The sequence below is a fragment of the Budorcas taxicolor genome, chromosome 9 (assembly GCF_023091745.1).
Source record: "Budorcas taxicolor isolate Tak-1 chromosome 9, Takin1.1, whole genome shotgun sequence".
NCBI classification, from domain to species: domain Eukaryota; kingdom Metazoa; phylum Chordata; class Mammalia; order Artiodactyla; family Bovidae; genus Budorcas; species Budorcas taxicolor.
This window is the reverse complement of record NC_068918.1, coordinates 32563091-32584501: the sequence shown is the minus strand read 5'-3', so window position 1 is coordinate 32584501 and position 21411 is coordinate 32563091. Positions and strand designations below refer to the sequence as shown.

Below are 21411 nucleotides of genomic sequence, written 5' to 3'. Positions count from 1 at the left end.
ATCTTGATTCCAGCTTGTGCTTTCCAGCTTTCCAGCATTTTTTATGATGTACTCTGCATATAAGTTAAAAAAGCAGGGTGACAATATGCAGTCTTGACATACTCCTTTCCCAATTTGGAACCAGTCTGTTGTTCCATGTCCAGTTCCAACTGTTGCTTCTTGACCTGAATACAGATTTCTCAGGAGACAGGTCAGGTGGTCTAGTATTCCCATCTCTTTAAGCATTTTCCACAGTTTGCTGTGATCCACACAGTCAAAGCTTTGGCATAGTCAGTAAAGCAGAAGTAGATATTTTTCTGGAACTCTCTTGTTTTTTTGATGAGCCAGTGGATGTTGGCAATTTGATCTCTGCGTCCTCTACTTTTTCTAAATCCAGCTTGAACATCTGGAGGTTCACGGTTCATGTACTGTTGAAGCCTGGCTTGGAGAAGTTTGAGTGTTACTTTCCTAGCATGTGAGATGAGTGCAATTGTGCCGTAGTTTGAACATTCTTTACATTGCCTTTCTTTGGGATTGGAATGGAAATTGACGTTTTCCAGTCCTGTGGCCACTGCTGAGTTTTCCAAATTTGCTGGCATATTGGGTGCAGCACTTTACAGCATCATCTTTCAGGATTTGAAATAGCTCAACTGGAATTCCATCACCGCTACTAGCTTTGTTTGTAGTGATGCTTCCTAAGGCCCACTTGACTTAGCATTCCAGGATGTCTGGCTCTAGGTGAGTGATCATACCATCACGGTTATCTGGGTCATCAAGATCTTTTTTGTATAGTCCTCCTGTGTATTCTTGCCACCTTTTCTTAATATCTGCTGCTTCTGTTAGGAATCGAACTGGGGTCTCCTGCATTGCAGTTAATCTTTATTAACTGAGCTATAGGGAAGCCCTGCAAACTCTCAAAATGACAGAATTATAGAAATGGAGAACAGATTCATGGATTCTAGGGTTTAATAAGAGAATGGTGAGGAAGGAGACGAAGTATAATTATAGATGGGTAATATGAAGGATCCTTATGATGAATCTGTACTGTATATTGACTGTCTCAATGCCAGTATCTAGGTTGTGATATTGTACTATAATTTTGCAAGAAATTACATCGGCGAAAATGAAGTGAGGGTTACATGGCATCCTTTTATATTATTTTTTCCTTCTCTCCCCTCAAATTGTGGTAAAATTATACATAACCTTAAATGTGCCATTTTAACCATTTTTCAGTGTACAGTTCAGTGGTATTAAGTAAGTTCATAAAGTTGTACAGCCATCACCAACATCCATCTCCAGAACTCTTTTCATCTGGCAGACTGAAACTCTTTACCCATTAAATAATAACTCCTCATTCCTCTAAATTCTAGTAACCACCATTCTGCTTTCTGTTTCTGTGAGTTTGACTACTCCAGGCACCACATATTATGGAATTATACAGGATTTGTCTTTTTGTGACTGCTTATTTTACCCTCCATTATATCCTGAAGGTTCATTCATAAAATTTGTTAGAATTTCCTTCCTTTTTTGAGGTTGAATATTTCTTTGTATGTATCCACTACATTTTGTCTATTCATTTGTTGTTGAACATTTTGGTTGCTTTTACCTCATGGCTATTGTGAATAAGACTACTGTTAACATGGATATGAAAATAACTCTTTGAAATCCTGCTTTCAGTTCTTTTGTATATATACCCATAAGTAAAATTTCTGGACCATAATATAATTCCATTTTTAACTCTTTTTGAGGAAGCGCCATTTTTAGTAGTTGCAGCATTTTACAACCTCACCAATAGTGCAAAAGGGTTCAGTTTCTCTACATCCTCATTAACATTTGTTATTTTCTTTCTTTTTTTTTAATATTAGTCATCTTAGTAGATATGAAGTGATGTTTCAGTGTGATTTTTTTTCCTTTTTGAATTTCTCTAATGATTAGTAATTTTGAGCACTTTTTCATATGATTTTCAGCCATTTGTATATCATATTTGGAGAAATTCCTTTGAAGTTCTTTCTTTTTCCTTGAAGTTCTTTGCCTATTTTTGATTGAGTTATTTGATTTTTTTATGGTTGAGTTGTAGGAATTTTCCTTATATATTCTGGACATTACCCCCTTATCAGATACATTATTTGCAAATTATTCTCTCATTATTTAGGTTGCCTTTTCACTCTGTTAATTTTGTCCTTTGATACACAGAATTGTTTAAGTTTGATTGAGTCACATTTGTCTATTTTTTTTTTTTTTTGGTCTGTTCATTTTGTGTCATATCCAAGAAATCATTGCCAAGTTCAATATCATGAAAATTTCCCCATTTTCTGTTAAGACTTTTACAGTTTTAGGTCTTATGGTTAGATTTTTAATCCATTTTGAGTTAACTTTTATATATGGTATAAGGATCCAACTTCATTATATTGTATGTGAATATCCATTTTTTTCCCCAGCACCATTTGTTGAAGAGACTGTCCCTTTTCTTTTTTTTCTTAATTTATTTTTTTTTAGTTGAAGGATAATTACAGTATTGTGTTGGTTTCTGCCATACATCAACATGGATCAGTCATAGTTATACATATGTCCCTTGTTCCTTCTCTTTTGCATGGTGCTGGCACCTTTACTAAGATCATTTGATTATGCACTCAGAAATTTATTTCTAAGCTTGCCATTTTATTCCACTGGTCTGTATGTCCAATGTACACCAGTACCATGCCATTTTGACTAAGGTAGCTTTGTAATATGTTTTGAAATCAGGGATTTTGAGTCTTCCAACTTTGTTTTTCTTTTTCAAATGTTTTTTGGCTATTTGGGGTTTCCCAGGTGGCTCAGTGGTAAAGAATCCACCTGCTAGTGCAGGAGCCACAGGAGATGCAGGTTCAGTCCCTGTGTTAGGAAGATCCCCTGGAGGAGGAAATGGCAATCCACTCCAGTATTCTTGCCAGGACAATCCCATGGACAGAGGAACCTGGCAAGCTACAGTCCACGGGGTCACAAAGAGTCAGACATGACTGAACATGAGATCCCATATGCATTTTGGGATGAATTTTTCTCCTTTAGCCAAAAAAAAAAAAAAAAGTTGGAATTTTGGTAGAGATAGGATTAAATAATCTTTGAAGGTTCCTTGTAATATTAAAATAATTGAAATATAGTAATATGTGTATCACTGAAGTAGAAGTTCAGCTCTGGGACTGTGAGTTTTTACATCTAGAGGAACATTTATTCAGCATCTACTACATGCCAAGCATTGCAGCAATTCTGGGAGAGACCTCATTAGTGTACTTATCTTGCTCTACATGAAAAGCCAGGATTTCAGCAGGAATATGAGCCCAGAGCTGTGTCCTTACAGAGCCTGTGCTTTTCTCACACTACCCAGCTGCCTCCTCCTCCATCTCCTGGCAACTTCCTAAGAGCAGACAAACCCAAAAGTGATGAGTTTATCTTTTCATTGGTGCCACAACATGTGTCGGGGTGCTACTTGCTACTGTGTTTCAGGGGTTGTCACAGAACTTTTTAATTAGTTGCTTATGTATATTTGAATACTTAGTGTTCTTTGGAGGAACATGCCTAAGGGAACTACGATGTTTGAGTTTACTTTTATGTTTTAAATGAATAAAGTCCCACCTGGGACTTCTTATCATTGATGTGTATGTGACCAAATTCTTGCTGACAAGAACGGAATAACCCTTCTCCCAACTGTCTCTTCTCCTCTGTGTTCTACTCAAGATTTCCAATCCTGAGCGAGTAATGCAAGTTCTCCAGGATCATGCTGCAAAGACGGTCTTGCTGGCTTCATCTCATCCAACATATGTGGCTTCCCAAGGCAACTATGACCAAATCTGGGAGACTATTTATAGCAACATCAACCTCTACCAGGTACAACAGGAAGAAATAACCAATATGCCTTTCTGTTCAACTCACCACCTGTTTGTAGACCTTAGAATTTTACTTTGGTGGGTTTTTAGAGGTTCTCCCTCAAAAGAGGAATATAAAGAGGTGTAATACAATATTTTCTTGCTACCAGGGTTTATACTCAGCGGATAAGTACCAATGCAGAGTTGCGCACTCTAGTGCTGAATACTAGTGAGTTGGACATAGCTCAGATGGTAAAGCATCTGCCCACAATGCGGGAGACCCAGGGTTCGATCCCTGGGTTAGGAAGATCCCCTGGAGAAGGAAATGGCAACCCACTCCTGTATTCTTGCCTGGAAAATCCCATGGACAGAGGAGCCTGGTAGGAGAAATCTTTTCCTACAGTCCATGGGGTCGCAAAGAGTCGGACATGACTGAGCAACTTCACTTTCACTTTCTTTAAATATTGTGAGTGTTTAGAGGGAGTGTGGTCTTCACAGGGTTGGTTCTATTGGAGAAAATCTCTTGAAGGAGGAGGAAATTGAGGTGGGCTTAAAGGAAGCAATCTTGCTGCCTTAGTCTCATCCAATACATGTGGCTTCCCAGGGCAACTATGACCAGATCTGGGAGATTTGGTCATAAATATATCGCAACATCAACCTCTACTAGGTACAACAGGAAGAAATAACCAATATGCCTTTCTGTTCAACTCACCACCTGTTTGTAGACCTTAGAATTTACTTTGAGCCACTAGGGACTTCCCTGGTGGCTCAGACGGTAAAGCGTCTGCCTACGATGCAGGAGATCCAGGTTCAGTCCCTGGGTCGGGAAGATCTTCTGGAGAAGGAAATGGCAACCCACTTGCCTGGAAAATCCCATGGATGGAGGAACCTGGTAGGCTACAGTCCATGGGGTGACAAAGAGTCAGACACAACAGAGTGACTTCACTTTCACTTTCTGAAGGAAGCATGACGCTTAGGAAAGTGGTGGTGGAGAGGGAAGTAGGCAGCCTATTCTAGAAGAGAAACTTGAACAACAATGCAGAGGAGATGGTGATTGTGGAGTGTTCAAGCTCAGTGGGGTTGAGTGGAAGATTCATGTGGAAATAGAGTGAAGAGTTTTTTTAGCAGGGAGGAGAGGTACTTTGTGAATGCCTAGAAATCCAGACTAAGGAATTTGTGCTTAATCATATATATATATATATATATATATGGATTAATGTGGCAGCTGGATATCAGTTGGATTGAAAGAGGGAAAGATTGGAGGAAGTCAGATAGATAGCTACTATATAGGATAGGCATGAGATTACAAATGAAGGAACGTTTCTATACAAAGCTAGTGGCTACTTATCTTTGCAATGGAACTATAAGTTTTTTTAATTAATTTATTTATTTGGCTGTGTCAGGTCTTAGTTGCAGCATTCAGGCTCCAGAGAGCACAGGCTCTGTAGCTATGGCACTGGGGCTCAGTTGCCCCGAGCTATGTGAGATCTAAGTTCACGAACCAGGGATCGAACCCATGTCCCCTGCATTGCAAGGCAGATTCTTAACCATTGGACCATGAGCAAAGTGCCTGAGAGCTGTAAGATTTTTTGAAGCTGTTCAGTTCAGTTCAGTCACTCAGTCGTGTCTGAATCTTTGCGACCCCATGAATTGCATCACACCAGGCCTCCCTGTCCATCACCAACTCCCGGAGTTCACGTCCATCGAGTTGGCTATGCCATCCAGCCATCTCATCCTCTGTCATCCCCTTCTCCTCCTGTCTCCAATCCCTCCCAGCATCAGAGTCTTTTCCAATGAGTCAACACTTCGCATGAGGTGGCCAAAGTGCTGGAGCTTCAGCTTTAGCATCATTCCTTCCAAAGAACACCCAGGACTGATCTCCTTTAGAATGGACTGGTTGGATCTCCTTGCAGAAGACTCTCAAGAGTCTTCTCCAACACCACAGTTCAAAAGCATCAATTCTTTGGTGCTCAGCTTTCTTCACAGTCCAACTCTCATATCCATACATGACTACTGGAAAAACCATAGCCTTGATAGACGGACCTTTGTCAGCAAAGTAATATCTCTGCTTTTGAATATGCTGTCTAGGTTGGTCATAACTTTCCTTCCAAGGAGTAAGTGTCTTTTAATTTCATGGCTGCAATCACCATCTGCAGTGATTTTGGAGCCCCCCCCCGCCCGCCACAAAAAAAGTCTGACACTGTTTCCACTGTTTCCCCATCTATTTCCCATGAAGTGATGGGACCAGATGCCATGGTCTTAGTTTTCTGAATGTTGATCTTTAAGCCAACTTTTTCATTCTACTCTCTCACTTTCATCAAGAGCTTTTTAGGTCCTCTTCACTTTCTGCCATAAGGGTGGTGTCATCTGCATATCTGAGGTTATTGATATTTCTCCTGGCAATCTTGATTCCAGCTTGTACTTCTTCCAGCCCAGCATTTCTCATGATGTACTCTGCATATAAGTTAAATAAGCAGGGTGACAATATACAGCCTTGACATACTCCTTTTCCTTTTTGGAACCAGTCTGTTGTTCCCTGACTGGAATGCAAAAGTAGGAAGTCAAGAAACACCTGGAGTAACAGGCAAATTTGGCCTTGGAGTATGGAATGAAGCAGGGCAAAGGCTAATAGAGTTTTGCCAAGAGAACGCACTGGTCATAGCAAACACCCTCTTCCAACAACACAAGAGAAGACTCTACACATCACCAGATGGTCAACACCTACATCAGATTGATTATATTCTTTGCAGCCAAAGATGGAGAAGCTCTATACAGTCAGCAAAAACAAGACCAGGAGCTGACTGTGACTCAGATCATGAACTCCTTATTGCCAAATTCAGACTTAAATGAAGAAAGTAGGGAAAACCACTAGACCATTCAGATATGACCTAAATCAAATCCCTTATGATTATACAGTGGAAGTGAGAAATAGATTTAAGCAAGGCTGAGCGCCGAAGAATCGATGCTTTTGAACTGTGGTGTTGGAGAAGACTCTTGAGAGTCCCTTGGACTGCAAGGAGATCCAACCAGTCCATTCTTAAGGAGATCGGCCCTGGGATTTCTTTGGAAGGAATGATGCTAAAGCTGAAATTCCAGTACTTTGGCCACCTCATGCAAAGTGTTGACTCATTGGAAAAGACTCTGATGCTGGGAGGGATTGGGGGAAGGAGGAGAAGGGGACAACTGAAGATGAGATGGCTGGATGGCATCACTGACTCGATGGACGTGAATCTGAGTGAACTCCGGGAGTTGGTGATGGACAGGGAGGCCTGGCGTACTGCGATTCATGGGATTGCAAAGAGTCAGACACGACTGAGTGACTGAACTGAACTGAACTGAACTGATGATAGACAGAGTGCCTGATGAACTATGGACGGAGGTTCGTGACATTGTACAGGAGACAGAGATCAAGACCATCCCCATGGAACAGAAATGCAAAAAAGCAAAATGGCTGTCTGGGGAGGCCTTACAAATAGCTGTGAAAAGAAGAGAAGTGAAAAGCAAAGGAGAAAGGAAAGGTATAAGCATCTGAATGCAGAGTTCCAAAGAATACCAAGAAGAGATAAGAAAGCCTTCCTCAACGATCCATGCAAAGAAATAGAGGAAAACACCAGAATGGGAAAGACTAGAGATCTCTTCAAGAAAATGAGAGATACCAAGGTAACATTTCATGCAAAGATGGGCTCGATAAAGGCCATAAATGGTATGGACCTAACAGAAGCAGAAGATATTAAGAAGAGGTGGCAAGAATACACAGAAGAACTGTACAAAAAAGATCTTCACGACCCAGATAATCACGATAGTGTGATCACTCACCTAGAGCCAGACATCCTGGAATGTGAAGTCAAGTGGGCCTTAGAAAGCATCACTATAAACAAAGCTAGTGGAGGTGATGGAATTCCAGTTGAGCTGTTTCAAATCCTGAAAGATGATGCTGTGGAAGTGCTGCACTCAATATGCCAACAAATTTGGAAAACTCAGCAGTGGCCAGAGGACTGGAAAAGGTCAATTTTCATTCCAATCCCAAAGAAAGGCAATGCCAAAGAATGCTCAAACTACCACACAATTGCACACATCTCACTTGCTAGTAAAGTAATACTCAAAATTCTCCAAGCCAGGCTTCAGCAATACGTGAACCGTGAACTTCCTGATGTTCAAGCTGGTTTTAGAAAAGGCAGAGGAACCAGAGATCAAATTGCCAACGTCCGCTGGATCATGGAAAAAGCAAGAGAGTTCCAGAAAAACATCTATTTCTGCTTTCTTGACTACGCCAAAGCCTTTGACTGTGTGGATCACAATAAACTGTGGAAAATTCTGAAAGAGTTGGGAATACCAGACCACCTGACCTGCCTCTTGAGAAACCTATATGCAGGTCAGGAAGCAACATTTAGAACTGGACATGGAACAACAGACTCGTTCCATATAGGAAAAGAAGTATGTCAAAGCTGTATATTTGAAGCTGTAATCAGCTATTATTTGTTTGTTGCTCTAAAAAAGAGTTTTGTTTCATTTGCTATTTAAGATAGCAATACCAGTGTGTTTATAGTCTGAGTGGAAGGAGGAGTGGAGAAGAGATAAAGACATGAAAGAGTAAATTTGAGAAACAGATGACCCTGGGGGAATGAGATGAAGAAACCAGGCGGATGAGTAATTTTGAAAAAGGGAGAATGGCGTCACTTCCCTTGCAGTGAAAGAATTTTCAGGTGCAGAAAGGTACATAGAATTTTCAGGTGCAGAAAGATAAGATACAGGAGCTTGTGAATGGCCCTGGCTCACTCAGAGAGAGGAGGAAGAGATCTGCATTAGTAAGGTAGAAGGTATGAGTGACACATGAGGAGGCGTATCACTATGGGGAGGCCACAGAACCACCAGTGAGATAAAAATAGAAGGAAAATAGTGTAGTTCACAGAGCCCAGTCGAAGTAAGGGGGCATAAATTTATAGTGAGCCCATTCTGCATAATTACTACTTTCACCCCTAAAGATAATTATAGAGTGACTAAAAATTACACATAAAGTCACAGGTATACAGAAGTTTAGTAAAATGCTAGAGGAAAGAAGCACTATCATGGTCCACTATCTGGGAGTGGGCATGGGGGAAAAGTGAAGCCCGAAATACATCAAATGAGTTGCAGGTTGTCTGTAAGCAAACACAGGCCGGAAGCATGCCCATGTCCACACACACACCTTCTATAACTTTTCAATCTAGAAGCTCTAGAGAATCTAATGAATAATGAGTTGGCCACACAGACCAGGAAGAGATGCAGCCTACCATATCATGGCCCTCCCTGGCCCCTGAATTGCCCAACAGGATGTGCAGCTACCAGTGATAGCCCCTCCTCAGCTAATATCCTGCCAGATTTGAAAAATTTGCCACATGGTTCATATTCCATTGCCATTTCACACTGAGGTATATGTCAGCATTCAAAGAGACCTCCTACTAACAAGGGGACATTTTAAAAACATCTGGCTCTTCTGCTTCTTGAACCAGACTTGAGGGGAAGGAAACAAGGAGTATGGAAAAAGGGAGTGGGGTGAAGGCAGAGTCAGCTCAAGCATCTCTGAACAGGACCTCTGTTCCTAGGATCCTGATAGTCAAAGGTGCTGATGAAATTACCCAGGAAGTTCTGGTATTAACATCTGAGGGCCATCACCACAAATCTATTTTCCTCCTTGGCTATGAGAGCAGAGGAAACTAAATTCCTGGGGGCTAATAGGATGAAAGGAGGGTGGAAAGAAGAGAAAGAATATCACTTTCTGGCTAGTTCAGTTCAGTTCAGTTGCTCAGTCGTGTCCAACTCTTTGTGACCCCATGAACCGCAGCATGCCATGCCTCCCTGTCCATCACCAACTCCCGAAGTTTACCCAAACTCATGTCCATTGAGTCGGTGATGCCATCCCACCATCTCATTCTCTGTCATCCCCTTCTCCTCCTGCCCTCAGTCTTTCCCAGCATCAGGGTCTTTTCAAATGAAAAGGTCTTTTCTGGCTAGTTACTGACTTGTAAAATTGTTCTTGAAATTGACCAAAGGAAGAGAAATGTGAGTGCTGTATTTTTAAGCTGATTTATGGTATATAGACCCAAAGAGACTTAGAATATCTGTAACAGTCTAGAAGTGGGACATGGGAGGAAACATAACACACACACACACACACACACACACACACACACTACCCATATTAGTGTCATATAAGTTTTTCAGTTGCCTATTCATTTGTTCAGTAATAATTGCATGGCTACTGCTTTAGTGCCAGGAATTGTGCTGGCTTAGGGAATGAAACATGCAATTAACAAGTGAACAAAGAAGTAAATCTGCATGTCTAATGTGTGGGTGCCATGCAGAAAACCAAGAAGCAGAGGGCCGTGGGGTAGAGAGGAGCACCCTCTGGTAGGGAGTTCAGCCAAGATCTTAAAAAAAAGGGTGCATCTGAGCTGAAATTTGATGAACAAGGAATCAGCCATGCACACAAGCTGGAAAAGAGGTATCCAAGTAGGGACCAGAAAATAGAACAGGGTTTAAAAAGTAAATCCTGAGGCAGCAACCAATAGGCAGCAGCCACCTTCCTTCACGTTTCCCTACGGGTGCTACTTTGTGAACTGCTCTAGTATTTCTGCTTTGGTCAAGCACTTTATACAGTATCAGAGCATCAGTGGTAATGCTGTTGCCATTCTAAATGTTGAATACTAGTGAGATGAAATTTGGATTAAGTAAAATGTGGCAACTGGGAATATGGGTAGAATTTTAAAGCTCTGTTACTATTTTGCAAGCACGTAGCAGTCAAGTATGAATTTTAGTGTGTATATGCTGAGCAGAATCCTGATTCTGAACACTAATATCCTATGAAAAGTAACTTTCCTAAGGCCCTTCTGCATGAAGGAAAGCAAACCTCACAGTACTGTTCATTTTTACAGTTCTGAGAAAATACAGGCACTAACTGTACAGCAACTTCAGAACAGTTTTTGAAAAATTCTTAGTGAAGACTCTTGGCCAGTAACCTCTCTTTAGAGAGTTTTTTAATGTTTTTTTTTTTTTTTTTTTAATTTTTGAGTAGTTTTAGATTTACAGAAAGGTTGCAAAGACAGTACAAAGAGTTTCCAAGTACAGAGAGTTCTCAGGGCACTGCAGTGCGTTGGATTGTCACATCTCCCCAGTCTCCTCAGGTCTGTGCCTGTCCCTTAGTCTGTCTTTATTTATCATGACCTTGACAGTCTTTAGCAGTACTGGCCAGGCAGCCTGTAGAATGTTTCCTAATTTGAGTTTGTCAGACTTTCTTTAGTGGTTACACTGGGACTATAGGTTTTGGGTAAGAACACCCCAGAGGTGAAGTGCCCTTCTCATTGCATCATATCAGGGACAAACGCCATCAACATGACATCATCGGGATGTTCATTTTGACCACATGGTGAAGCTATTAATGTTTGCCAGTTTTCTTCATTGTAAAGTTACCATTTTTCTCTGTAAGGAGTTTCTAAAAAATCAACTTAAACTACACAAGTAAAAACTAAATGAACTAATGGGGACTCTAGTACTTGTGCCCCCTATTTTACTACCTCAGGTTTATACTGGTATTGCTTCAGGCCTTTTCAATGCATTTTCATCCCTATTTACATATGTCCCTATTTAAAGAATACATATATGTATATATACAGTATAATTTTCTATTTTAGTTTTCTATATGAACCATCTGTCATACCCTATGGATATTTTTCGGCAATGTACTTTTTTCACCAAACAGTACATCTTAGAGGCCTGTCTCTGCTGTTCTTTTTAATGGCTGCATTGTATTTTCTTATATACTATAGACCTCACAGCCACCCTTCTATGGATGCTTATTGCAGTTTCCCCCCCAGTTATGAATAGAAACCATGGTTACTGAACTTTATTGTTTATGCCTCCTGGGCATAGATGTGTCTCTTTGGCATAGATATTTAGAAGCTGATTTTCTAAGTTACAGAATGTGCACATTTGAAATTTTTCATAAATCCTGCCAAAGTGGTAATACCATTTTCCCTAATTAGCAAGTTATAAGAAAACCTGTTTTCCCACATCCATTTTAACATTGAATATGCTTGTCTAAATATTGATAATGTTTGTCATGTTTCTATTACAGTGTAAATTGGCCTTTTATTTAATATTAGCATGGAAGACTGGCCACTCTTCTTTATAAACACAACTCTAATTTGACATTCATGTAAAGATCTAGGTTTGGGAGGTAAAGAAACAATATCAAAATTTCATAACTGACAAAAGTATATTAACTAGAAAGAGATAATTTTGACCCAAATGGACTGCATTTTTAGACATTCTTTTGAAGAAAATTTAACTGCAGTCCTGATCAGAAGAAGAATCAGCTAGCCCTGCATGGATCCTCCCAGACCTGTAATTAAGTCATTGTGTCCAATGCCATTCTCCCCCCAAACACCTGTTTATGAAAATGGCTTTGTATGGACATTAAATACTGCTATTGATCATCATATTTCTAAAGATATGGTGTAAATTGGTCACTGTTCTTTAACTTTATGGTAAAGTGGCAAAAAACACTGTATCCTTTGCTTCTTCTTTTGCTTCTTCTCACTGGCCATACCAAAGAGGGAAGAAGAGGACAGCCATTTTCCCCTCTCTATGTTCTGGTTCCCCTCCATCTCCAGAGATTATGTGTTACCATGAGTATGTGGTGTATGCTCACAAAAGTGGTGTTGTATGTTCCCTGAACTTCTATAGGAAGTTCACGGAAACACAAAACACCTTTTTCCTGGCTTCCCTCATTAAATTCAATAGAACATTTTAAAAAGAAACATTTTCTTATGACAATAGTGACATGTATTTATCACAGAAAATTTGGAAAATATAGAAAAGTTCAAGGAAGAATGTACGGATCACCCATTATTTTATCACCCAAATATAACAGTATTGCTAGCACTTGGTCTATATCATCCTTCCAGTCTTTTTATTCTGTGGGTATACACAAGTAAACTGTAGAGACATTTGGGCAGGTGGGAAATACTTACTAGGCTTACTTTCCCCCTAATTATTCCCTCCACTCTACCTCCCACTCCACTGCCCCTGCCAGTTTTCCAGGAGAAAATGAGATTTGCAATCAGTGGAAATCTCAGAACTGTCAAAATACATGAACTCAGCCATTTTGGCAAAGATCAGACACAAGGTAGAGTAAATGTCAAAGAAGGTAACCTACCCAGGAAGAGAGAAAGAACACAGTTGGTGGTGACGTTCTGCTTCCTCATCAGCCCTCTGCTAACCTGCTTTGTGTCCAGTTCTCTTAGGGAAATACACTTGTGGACTTTCAGCATTTCCTGAGCAGTTTGTCTCTGTGGGCTATGGTTAGCTGATTGTTCCTGGAGGATGCTGGGCTCTCTGTCTTTACTCACCCTAGCCTGCTGTGCCCCCCTTCCTTTCTTCCCAGCAACCTGCCAGTCCAACAGTATTTTTGTAGTTTGTTCAGTCATTCCTTCAAAGTCATTCACTGTAACTTGACATCACTTTCTATTCCTTCCTGTGTAATTCTGGGTAATTTTAGAAGCCTGAAAGAGTCACAAACCTATCAGAGAAAAGCTATGGCTCCTAGCCTACCCCCTGGAGCTTGGAAATGTCATCTTTATCTGGGTGGCCATGTGCCAAAATAAATGTTCAAGTACTATGGGAAAAGAAGATGGATACTGGGGAGCAACCATAAGGACTTGTTTCTACCATAAGGACTTGGAATTCTGAGAACCACTGTTAGAAGACAAGTAACCCAAGCAAGCCATTGACACTCAGTGTTTTCATGAGGATCAGTTCTACTATAAAAGAGCACATATTATGAGAATGGGGTAAATGCTCAGGGACAGGAAGAGAGGGCCTGACCAGAGGGCAGGAGTGGGACCACACATCAATATCACCTTCTTCACAGTTTTCCTTAGGGCCCTGGGTTCATGGCCTCACCTTTCTCGAAATTAGGAAAGGTGACTGTGGAAATAAGTGTAAACCACAGGTTCTGTGATCAGTCCTACAGGGCTGACTGACTAATGCCATCCCTGGCCAGGAGAGAACTGGCATGTTCTGAGCACCTATGAGGTACCAGCAACTTACTTTCCAAATTTGTGCTATTTTACAAATGTGAAAAAAGGATCAAGACTTTAAATGATAAAGTCATATAGCTTAAAAATAGAAGAGTTTAATCCACTGATCTCTGTCAGTCTGGGACAAGACTAGATTAGAGAGGTTCAGGGTTCCAAACATCTACAAATGCATGGGTCATCTTTTCATAAAATGAATCATAGTAAAAATAGTGATCTCTAATTTATTTTAGAAACTCAGATTTTCATGTTAGGTTGAAATGGATCATAATGCTCTTCTACTTGTTCATGTAAATATGCCTTGGATCAGGAGATTTACTTTTGTGATAACCCAACTTTGATTTTGTTAATAAGATTGCAAATGTTTATGTAATTCAACTAATGCTAATTTTTTCCTAGAATGAAAACACTAAGGAAGATGACCTTTCAGTGCAACAAGATGAAAATGACCCAGCACCAATAAATCTTAGCCAGTGTGCTAATAAGCCTGTGAAGCAGAAGAAAGAAACAGGGTAAAATGAAATCACTTAATGGTGACTCAAGAAAATGGATTAAACACTGTGGAGAAAACGGAATCATTGCTTAATATGTCAGTTACAAGTTAACTAAAAAATGTTTAAGGCTGAAATAAAAGTAGTGTTACAGCCAACCAGATAACTAATTTTCACCCTAGGACTGAATTTTTAATGAGAGTGATTGCTAAGAGAAATTTCTTTTAAATTTGTACATATAGAGCCATTATTTTCCTTCCAGTGAATTTTAAGAGTAGCTATTGTGAAATTAAATAAAATGACTTCAGTATGCTGTATGTGAATTTTCTGAACCACTTTGAGGTGAAAGGCATTTGTTCTGTTTTTCCTGCCTGCTAAAGGTACAGCTATGCAGTGGCCCTACAGCTGCTGGGCTTTGATGACAGGACTGGGCCCAGTGACGGGGATCCTGTCCTGATGAGGGGGACCTACTTGTCCTTTCTGTATCTGCGTCACCTGAGGATCCGGGAACTGCAGGTATGTGGATGGTCTTGCATGCATCTGAATTGTTTGGTTGTCTGTAAAGGGGGCTTGCCTGCTGCTCCAGTAATGTGCATTTTTACACTTTGTTCTGATTATTCCAAGAAATCAAGCCTTTTGGAGGGTGGTATGTTCCTCTCCCAGCAGTAGGGTTGACCTGCCAACTTCTGGGACCCCAGTAAGTTTCACTCTGTAGGGTGGGCCAGCAAAGGCAGGGTTATGACCCCTGTTCTTTCTTTGTTTCAGCGCATCTGCTTAGGAATTCTGAACTATTTTAGATCTGTTGAGCGAACGCTGACGATCAACACTTCAGGCCTTACCTTGGTTTCAGGGAGCCTGGTCCCTACCTCAGAAGACAGTTCCTGGGTAAATAAAGCAAAAGGAGGCATGGGCGCCTCGCAAGGCCTAGGTGCTCACCACTATGCCCACGGGACATCTGCCGAGCACAGGGTGAGGATTGTGTTACAGTTTTTTTCCCCATGATTATCTTGTCTTCCAAGCTACTACTTCTTAGCACCTGGAATCAGTTAAAATAATGAAGTAACAGGTGGGAGTTTCTAGGAAAATAACTTTTTTGAAAAATTGCAGTGAAAAGGGAAATGGCTTTTTAACCACAATAAATACAGTGTCCACTTGAGAGCAGGACACAGGCAGAGAACACAAAGCCCTGGAAACCACAATAGGAAGGAAGGCAGGCATTTAGCTGCTGATTTATCCACTTAATAGAGAACAGACCAAGAGGAGTTCTTTCAGAGAATCACATGTCCTTACAGAGGAATGCTTATAAGACCCTCCTTGACATTGCAAGAAGTACTTTTTTTTTTCCTTTGCCTCTTTTCTGTTTTCTAAGCCCCAATTTTAAAAAAATAGATTAAAAAATAAATGTAGGAAAAAAAACTTGAAAGATTCAAATATTGAATTATTCTATCCCTCCTCAAACCTGCTGGTGGTGCTTTTAATATCTCTTGGATATATTTTTATATAATCTAAAAAAATTCATATTAAATCTCATATTAAATCCCTTTCTTTGGGAGTAAAGTTAAAAAATATATTTTCTTGAAATATTGTAGACATTCTTGCAATATGTTCATCTTAATCTCCAGAAATTTTATTGATGGTAGGGTTTAATATGAATTTTTTATCTTCTTGAAAGATACTAGCTTGACAAATGTGAAAAATAATATCTATTTAGCTACTAAATAGGTCATATTTTAAACTTGTATGACCCCTGACTTATGATTGTCATGTTTTATTAAGGGTATGAAATCTTATTATCAACTGTTGCTCATATGCAGTCTGGAGTAGTGCTGTCCAGTAGAAATATAACACAAACCACAGATGTCATATACAATTTTCTAATAGCCACATTTAAAAAAACATAAACATGACATTAATTTTAATAATGTAATCTATTTAAACCCAGTGTATCTAAAATATCATCCTTCTAACATGTAATCAATATAAAGAAATCATTGATGAGATATTATATATTTTTTCATACTAAGTCTTCAAAACCTGTTGTTAATATGCAGCTCATATGTACAGGTATAGTACATCTCAACTCAGGTGAGATGAGTTACATCTCAAGCCACATTTCATGTGCTCCATAGCCACATGTGATTAGAACCTACTGTATTGAATAATTCAGCTCTGGATATTAGAAAACATTTTCTTATTTTTCCTGCCTAGTCATTTCAAGTCCAACTTACTCAATATCTGGGAGATTCTTCTTTTTGGTCTTCTTCCCTATCAATTTCCCCCTCCCCTCTCCTCACTGTATACAGATTTTCCTTTTTACCTTTCTTCCTTCTTCCCTTGATCCTAATTTATGGTGAGCCAAGTTCAGTTAGTATGTCCCTGAGTGGAGCTGGAAAGGAGGGTTAAGACACTTTTGAAACAAACACACCCATAAAACAAACACATCTTTTGTCTTGCTAATATCCAGCCTGTCTTATACCACATCTGGGTGTGTTATTTGCTAATAGATTAAAAAAAAGATCCTACTGCTGCGCCCCTCTCCCAGTTTGTTTGTTCTAGGATGGGGTAGGGTAGAAAGGAAGGCGGAGAGAGGAGACGAATCCTATCTTGTCCCATTGATTGTAGGAGGAGTTTCTCAAGGGTAACACAGTATTTCTTTCCTATGGTCTCATAAATGGTAGGAATAACATCACCCTTAAGAAACTGCCAGCAGCTGCTACTTTAGTGTGAGAAACTCAAGGAGGTAGCCTTTCTTTGAGGTCTTTAATAGGACCATGTGATTTAGCTGCACTCCTTGTATGTGGCTATGTCAGCATTTAATCTAGAATGTCCAGACTAACTATGTGATTCTTTCTCATGTAGAGGATGGAAAGAACAGATGCTAATTTGTTGGGTTGATCTTACTAGGCCAGAGCTAAGGCTACCAGGAGCAAGATTTTTGGGCTTAGGAGCCAGCAGAGATAAAGAAGAAGTCACTGAGATGGAAACCCTCTTCCCTGGGCCCAGCGTGTTTGATCCCACAAAGGAAATCTTAGGCCAGTATTAACACATATTTGCTCAGTGATAATACCAAAAAAGGAAAGCCCCTACAACCTGTCATGGGCACTTTGCCACGTGCCTACTTTAGGCACAAATTCTTGCCATTATGGGACTATTTAATAGGCACGTGGCAGAGTAGAAAAGGCCCCAGAATGAGAGGCAGCAGGCTTTTCCTGGCTGTTTGACCTTGAGCATATTTCTTCAGGCATGTAGGCCTGACACATTATGGCATGTTCAGGATCTGCCTGGATTTGGCATGCCGGTATCAGACTGTTGTAAGCAAGTAGAAGGAGATGAAGCTGCAGAAGAAAGGAGACCATGAAAGGCTAGGCTCTGTTCAGGATATGGAACTAATTTCAAGATTGGTGAGGAAGAGAGAATTTTAAATAAGAAAATGGCACTCCTCATTGCTTTATAAAATTTCTCAAGATCTTTGCCCAAACATAATCATGTTTATTCCCTTGCTTGAACTGTTCATGAATTTTTCTATTCTCACAAGATAAAGTGATAAAGTCCAAGCCCTTTGGTGAAGTTTACAAGGCTGGGTGCAAGCTGGCCCCTGCCAACCTCTGAGACATCATTTCCCTCCTCCTGTCTTTATACCTTCATTCTTACAGACCTGGGCCTGCCCTTCCTCTGAAGGGGCAGAGCTGTTCATGCCTCTGAATCTTAAATATAGCTACCCTTTTGTCCCTTACCTCCTCTCCTTGATAAAGGCTTACTCTATTCAAGTCCATTCAAACATTACCTCTCTGAGAAGTCTTTCTTATATCTCTATACAGAGCTTAGTGCTTCTTCCTCTGATTTATCTACCTACATTACAGCACGTGACTCATTCCAGACTGTTGGCTTATCTACTCCCACAGGCCATGAGCCCATCATTCATTCATTCTCCCATTCATATACCCCACAAATGTTCTGACCAATAAATATACTAGGCACTAGGCATACAGCAGTAAACAAAACTGTCACAAATTCTTGCCATTATGGGACTGTTTAATAGAAAGAGACAGATATTAAATAAATAAGTGACACTGTAGAATGGCTAAAGGTTTGACACCAAAATTTCTCCAGACATTCTAGGCCCTTGCAGTTGGGAGGCACCAGTGGACTGTGAGCAGAAGTGACATGTGGCACTTCAGTCCAGAGCATGTAAGGGCTGACCCATGACCCTCCAGCTCTCGTCCCCTGCTGCAGCCAGTGGAAGGCATGTGTCAAGCCACAAAATAGAAACATCCTAGACCCTTGGGTCACTGCTAGAAGAGAGAAGCCCAGAAAGCGACTAGTCCTGCAGTGGGCTCTGCCTGAGTTAGAAATTAATTTGAAGTGTTGACTACTGAGCTCTAAGGTTGTTTGTCACAGAATAATCTAGCCTTTGTGGACTGGTAAAGATGGTGATAGAAGCTGTGGTGAGAAATTAAGTAGGATAAGGGGATAGAGAGTTGGTGATAGGATATTGCAGGTGGAAGGGAGGTGATCAGGGAAGGCCTTACTGAGAAGGTACAATCTGAGTAAAGACCTGTAGGAAATCCGGAAGCAGACCATGTGACTGACTGGGAGAAGAGTGCCAGGCAGAGGCGAGAGCAAATGGGAAGGCCCTGAGGCAGAACTGTGTCCAGCAGTGTTATAGGAACAGCAAGGAGCTTAGTGCAGCAAATGAGGTTAGAGACATTGGAACACGTTATACAGGACCTTGTGGATCATTCTGAGGACTTTGAGTGAGAAGAAGAGCCCTTCGAGAGTTTTGAGAGTGATGTGATTTGACTTTTTTTTTTTTTTTAACATCTTTGCTGCTGTATTGAGAATAGACTGAAGGCCTGAACAGAGACTAGCTACTACATTGATCAAACTAGAGACACCATCTGAGAAGACACAGGATAAGAAATGGTTAGGTTCTGTATGATTTCCAGGCTGTTGGGATGTAGAATACGAGAGAAGTCATTGTTGATTCCAAAGTTTTGGCCTGAATATCTGTACGTTTGGAGTTGCCATCACCTATGATGTGGTTAGCGCAAGTTTGTTGGGAAGATCAGGCTCTTGGTTAAGGGCATTGAAACTTTGCCATTCTTAATAGAAGTTCAGGTGGCAAAAAGCAAATAGAGAGCTGCATATATATCTTTCAGCTAGTAGGTATCTAATAAATGTTTGTTGAACAAAGGAAAGACTGTTCATAACAGAATAGTTGTGAGGTCACAAAAAGTCTGTGTAAATGAAAGTGCTTTGCAGAGTCTATCATACTGTTCAAATTCAGAAAAAAAATAGTTTTGATAAAGTATTATACTCTACAAGTGAGGCAGAGACTAGGAGATATTTTTTGTTTTCCTTTTAAAAGATTTAAAATATTGAGCCTAAAGATTGAGTCATTCACCCAACAAAGTTTGATGAGTTCTTAGACTGTATTAATATTACTATTAGTAGTAGTACTGTTTATTATTTGAAATTAATGAAAAGGTGATTTAGAAAAAGGCAAGTTAGTCAGAGAAGTGTTGTCTACATTTCCAAAAGGCCTAAACTTCTTGTTCACAAGTGATAGCAGAAACCAGTAGAGTGAAAAGAGTTAATGATGGCCCACCAATTTTCCTATAACTACTATACTCAAATAGTTACCTTGGCATCAGTAAATTTGCAGACTTAAAAGCATATGAATTATCCCAAAGGTCAGATTATACCTTAGCCAAACGGGTAATTATTGCCTTCCTTTTCTTGCCGGAAAGAAATTATTATCCTCCAAGAATAATATTGAAGGATCAACTTTCTACAACACAAAAAACATTAGAAGGAAGGTCTTCTACATAGCCATGGAAGCAACTAAAATAAAAAGGAAATATTATAATGACTGAACCATAATTCTACATAGGGTAATTTGGCCATCTGGTCTTCAGGTTCATCTTCTGTGGACACAGGCATACATTTCAGACAGAGGGAGGGAAAGGGAAAAATATGTATGTCTATCTAAAGGGCTCAAACAGTGAATTGGGTATGGGGAAAGTGGGGGGGAAAAAGACCATTTAAATAGCTGGTAGCATTAGAGTCAGTGTCTTGACTCTGTTATTGCTTTCCATCAGCTTTAGAACTTAATCCAGTTGCCATTTCTTTAACAGCTCAGAAAATTGTGCTGTACAAGGACACTGAGAAAGAAAGGTCTTTTCCAATGAAGTGGGTGAAGCATACCATATTAAGTTGTCCCTTTTTTTCCTCAGAGAATAATTCATTTTGCATAACAGGCTTTAGGAGCTAAATGCCAATAGAAGTCAACATGTAAATATAAGTGAACTGTTTAATTTTTATATGTTGCATGTAATTTTCTCAGCAGCATTTCTGTTTTCCACTGGTACCTATCATTTCACAAAAAACAACATGTTCACTTTTGGCACTCCTAGACAAAGGAAGCTCCTAATTATCAAAAAGTTTTTGCCTAAAAGAATAGTAAGAAAGTATACCAAAAGCAACCACCTACCAGAAAAATTTTTAACAATAAAATATCTTCTTGGTGGAATGTCATGAACCATAGCTATTATTTAGAAATGGTCCTAGTTTTACTTATTAGAATATTTCTGAGTTTCAGCTTGAATATTTAAAAATCTATAATTGAATGAACAACTCATTAAAGAGCAGTCTTTTCAGGGACTTTAAATATTTAATTACCTGGTGTACTTAAGTGAAAGTGAAGTCGCTCAGTCGTGTCTGACTCTTTGCAACCCCATGGACTGTAGCCTACCAGGCTTCTCTGTCCATGGGATTTTCCAGGCAAGAATACTGGAGTGGGTTACCATTTCCTTCTCCAGGGGATCTTCCCGACCCAGGGATTGAACCTGGGTCTCCCGCATTGGAGGCAGGCGCTTTAACCTCTGACCCACCAGGGAAGCACAGGACATAAAAACTGATACAGACCCAGAGTATTGAAAGGGCTCACAGAGTACACTCCATCCACCTTTCTGATACTGACAATTATCCATCAACACAAGTAATCATCTGGCCTGTTTACAAGAAGTA

General features: G+C 40.0%; 1 protein-coding gene across 1 annotated transcript in view; it reads left to right on the top strand.

Annotated features, from left to right (window-relative positions):
* The window catches only part of LOC128053312 (coiled-coil domain-containing protein 162-like), a 150210-nt gene that overhangs the window by 7886 nt on the left and 120913 nt on the right, over nt 1-21411 (top strand). Inside the window, exons 3-6 of the mRNA XM_052645813.1 lie at nt 3691-3840; nt 14291-14403; nt 14763-14898; nt 15148-15351. Coding sequence (XP_052501773.1) covers nt 3691-3840; nt 14291-14403; nt 14763-14898; nt 15148-15351 — 603 coding nt within the window. The remainder of the gene's footprint in view (nt 1-3690; nt 3841-14290; nt 14404-14762; nt 14899-15147; nt 15352-21411) is intronic.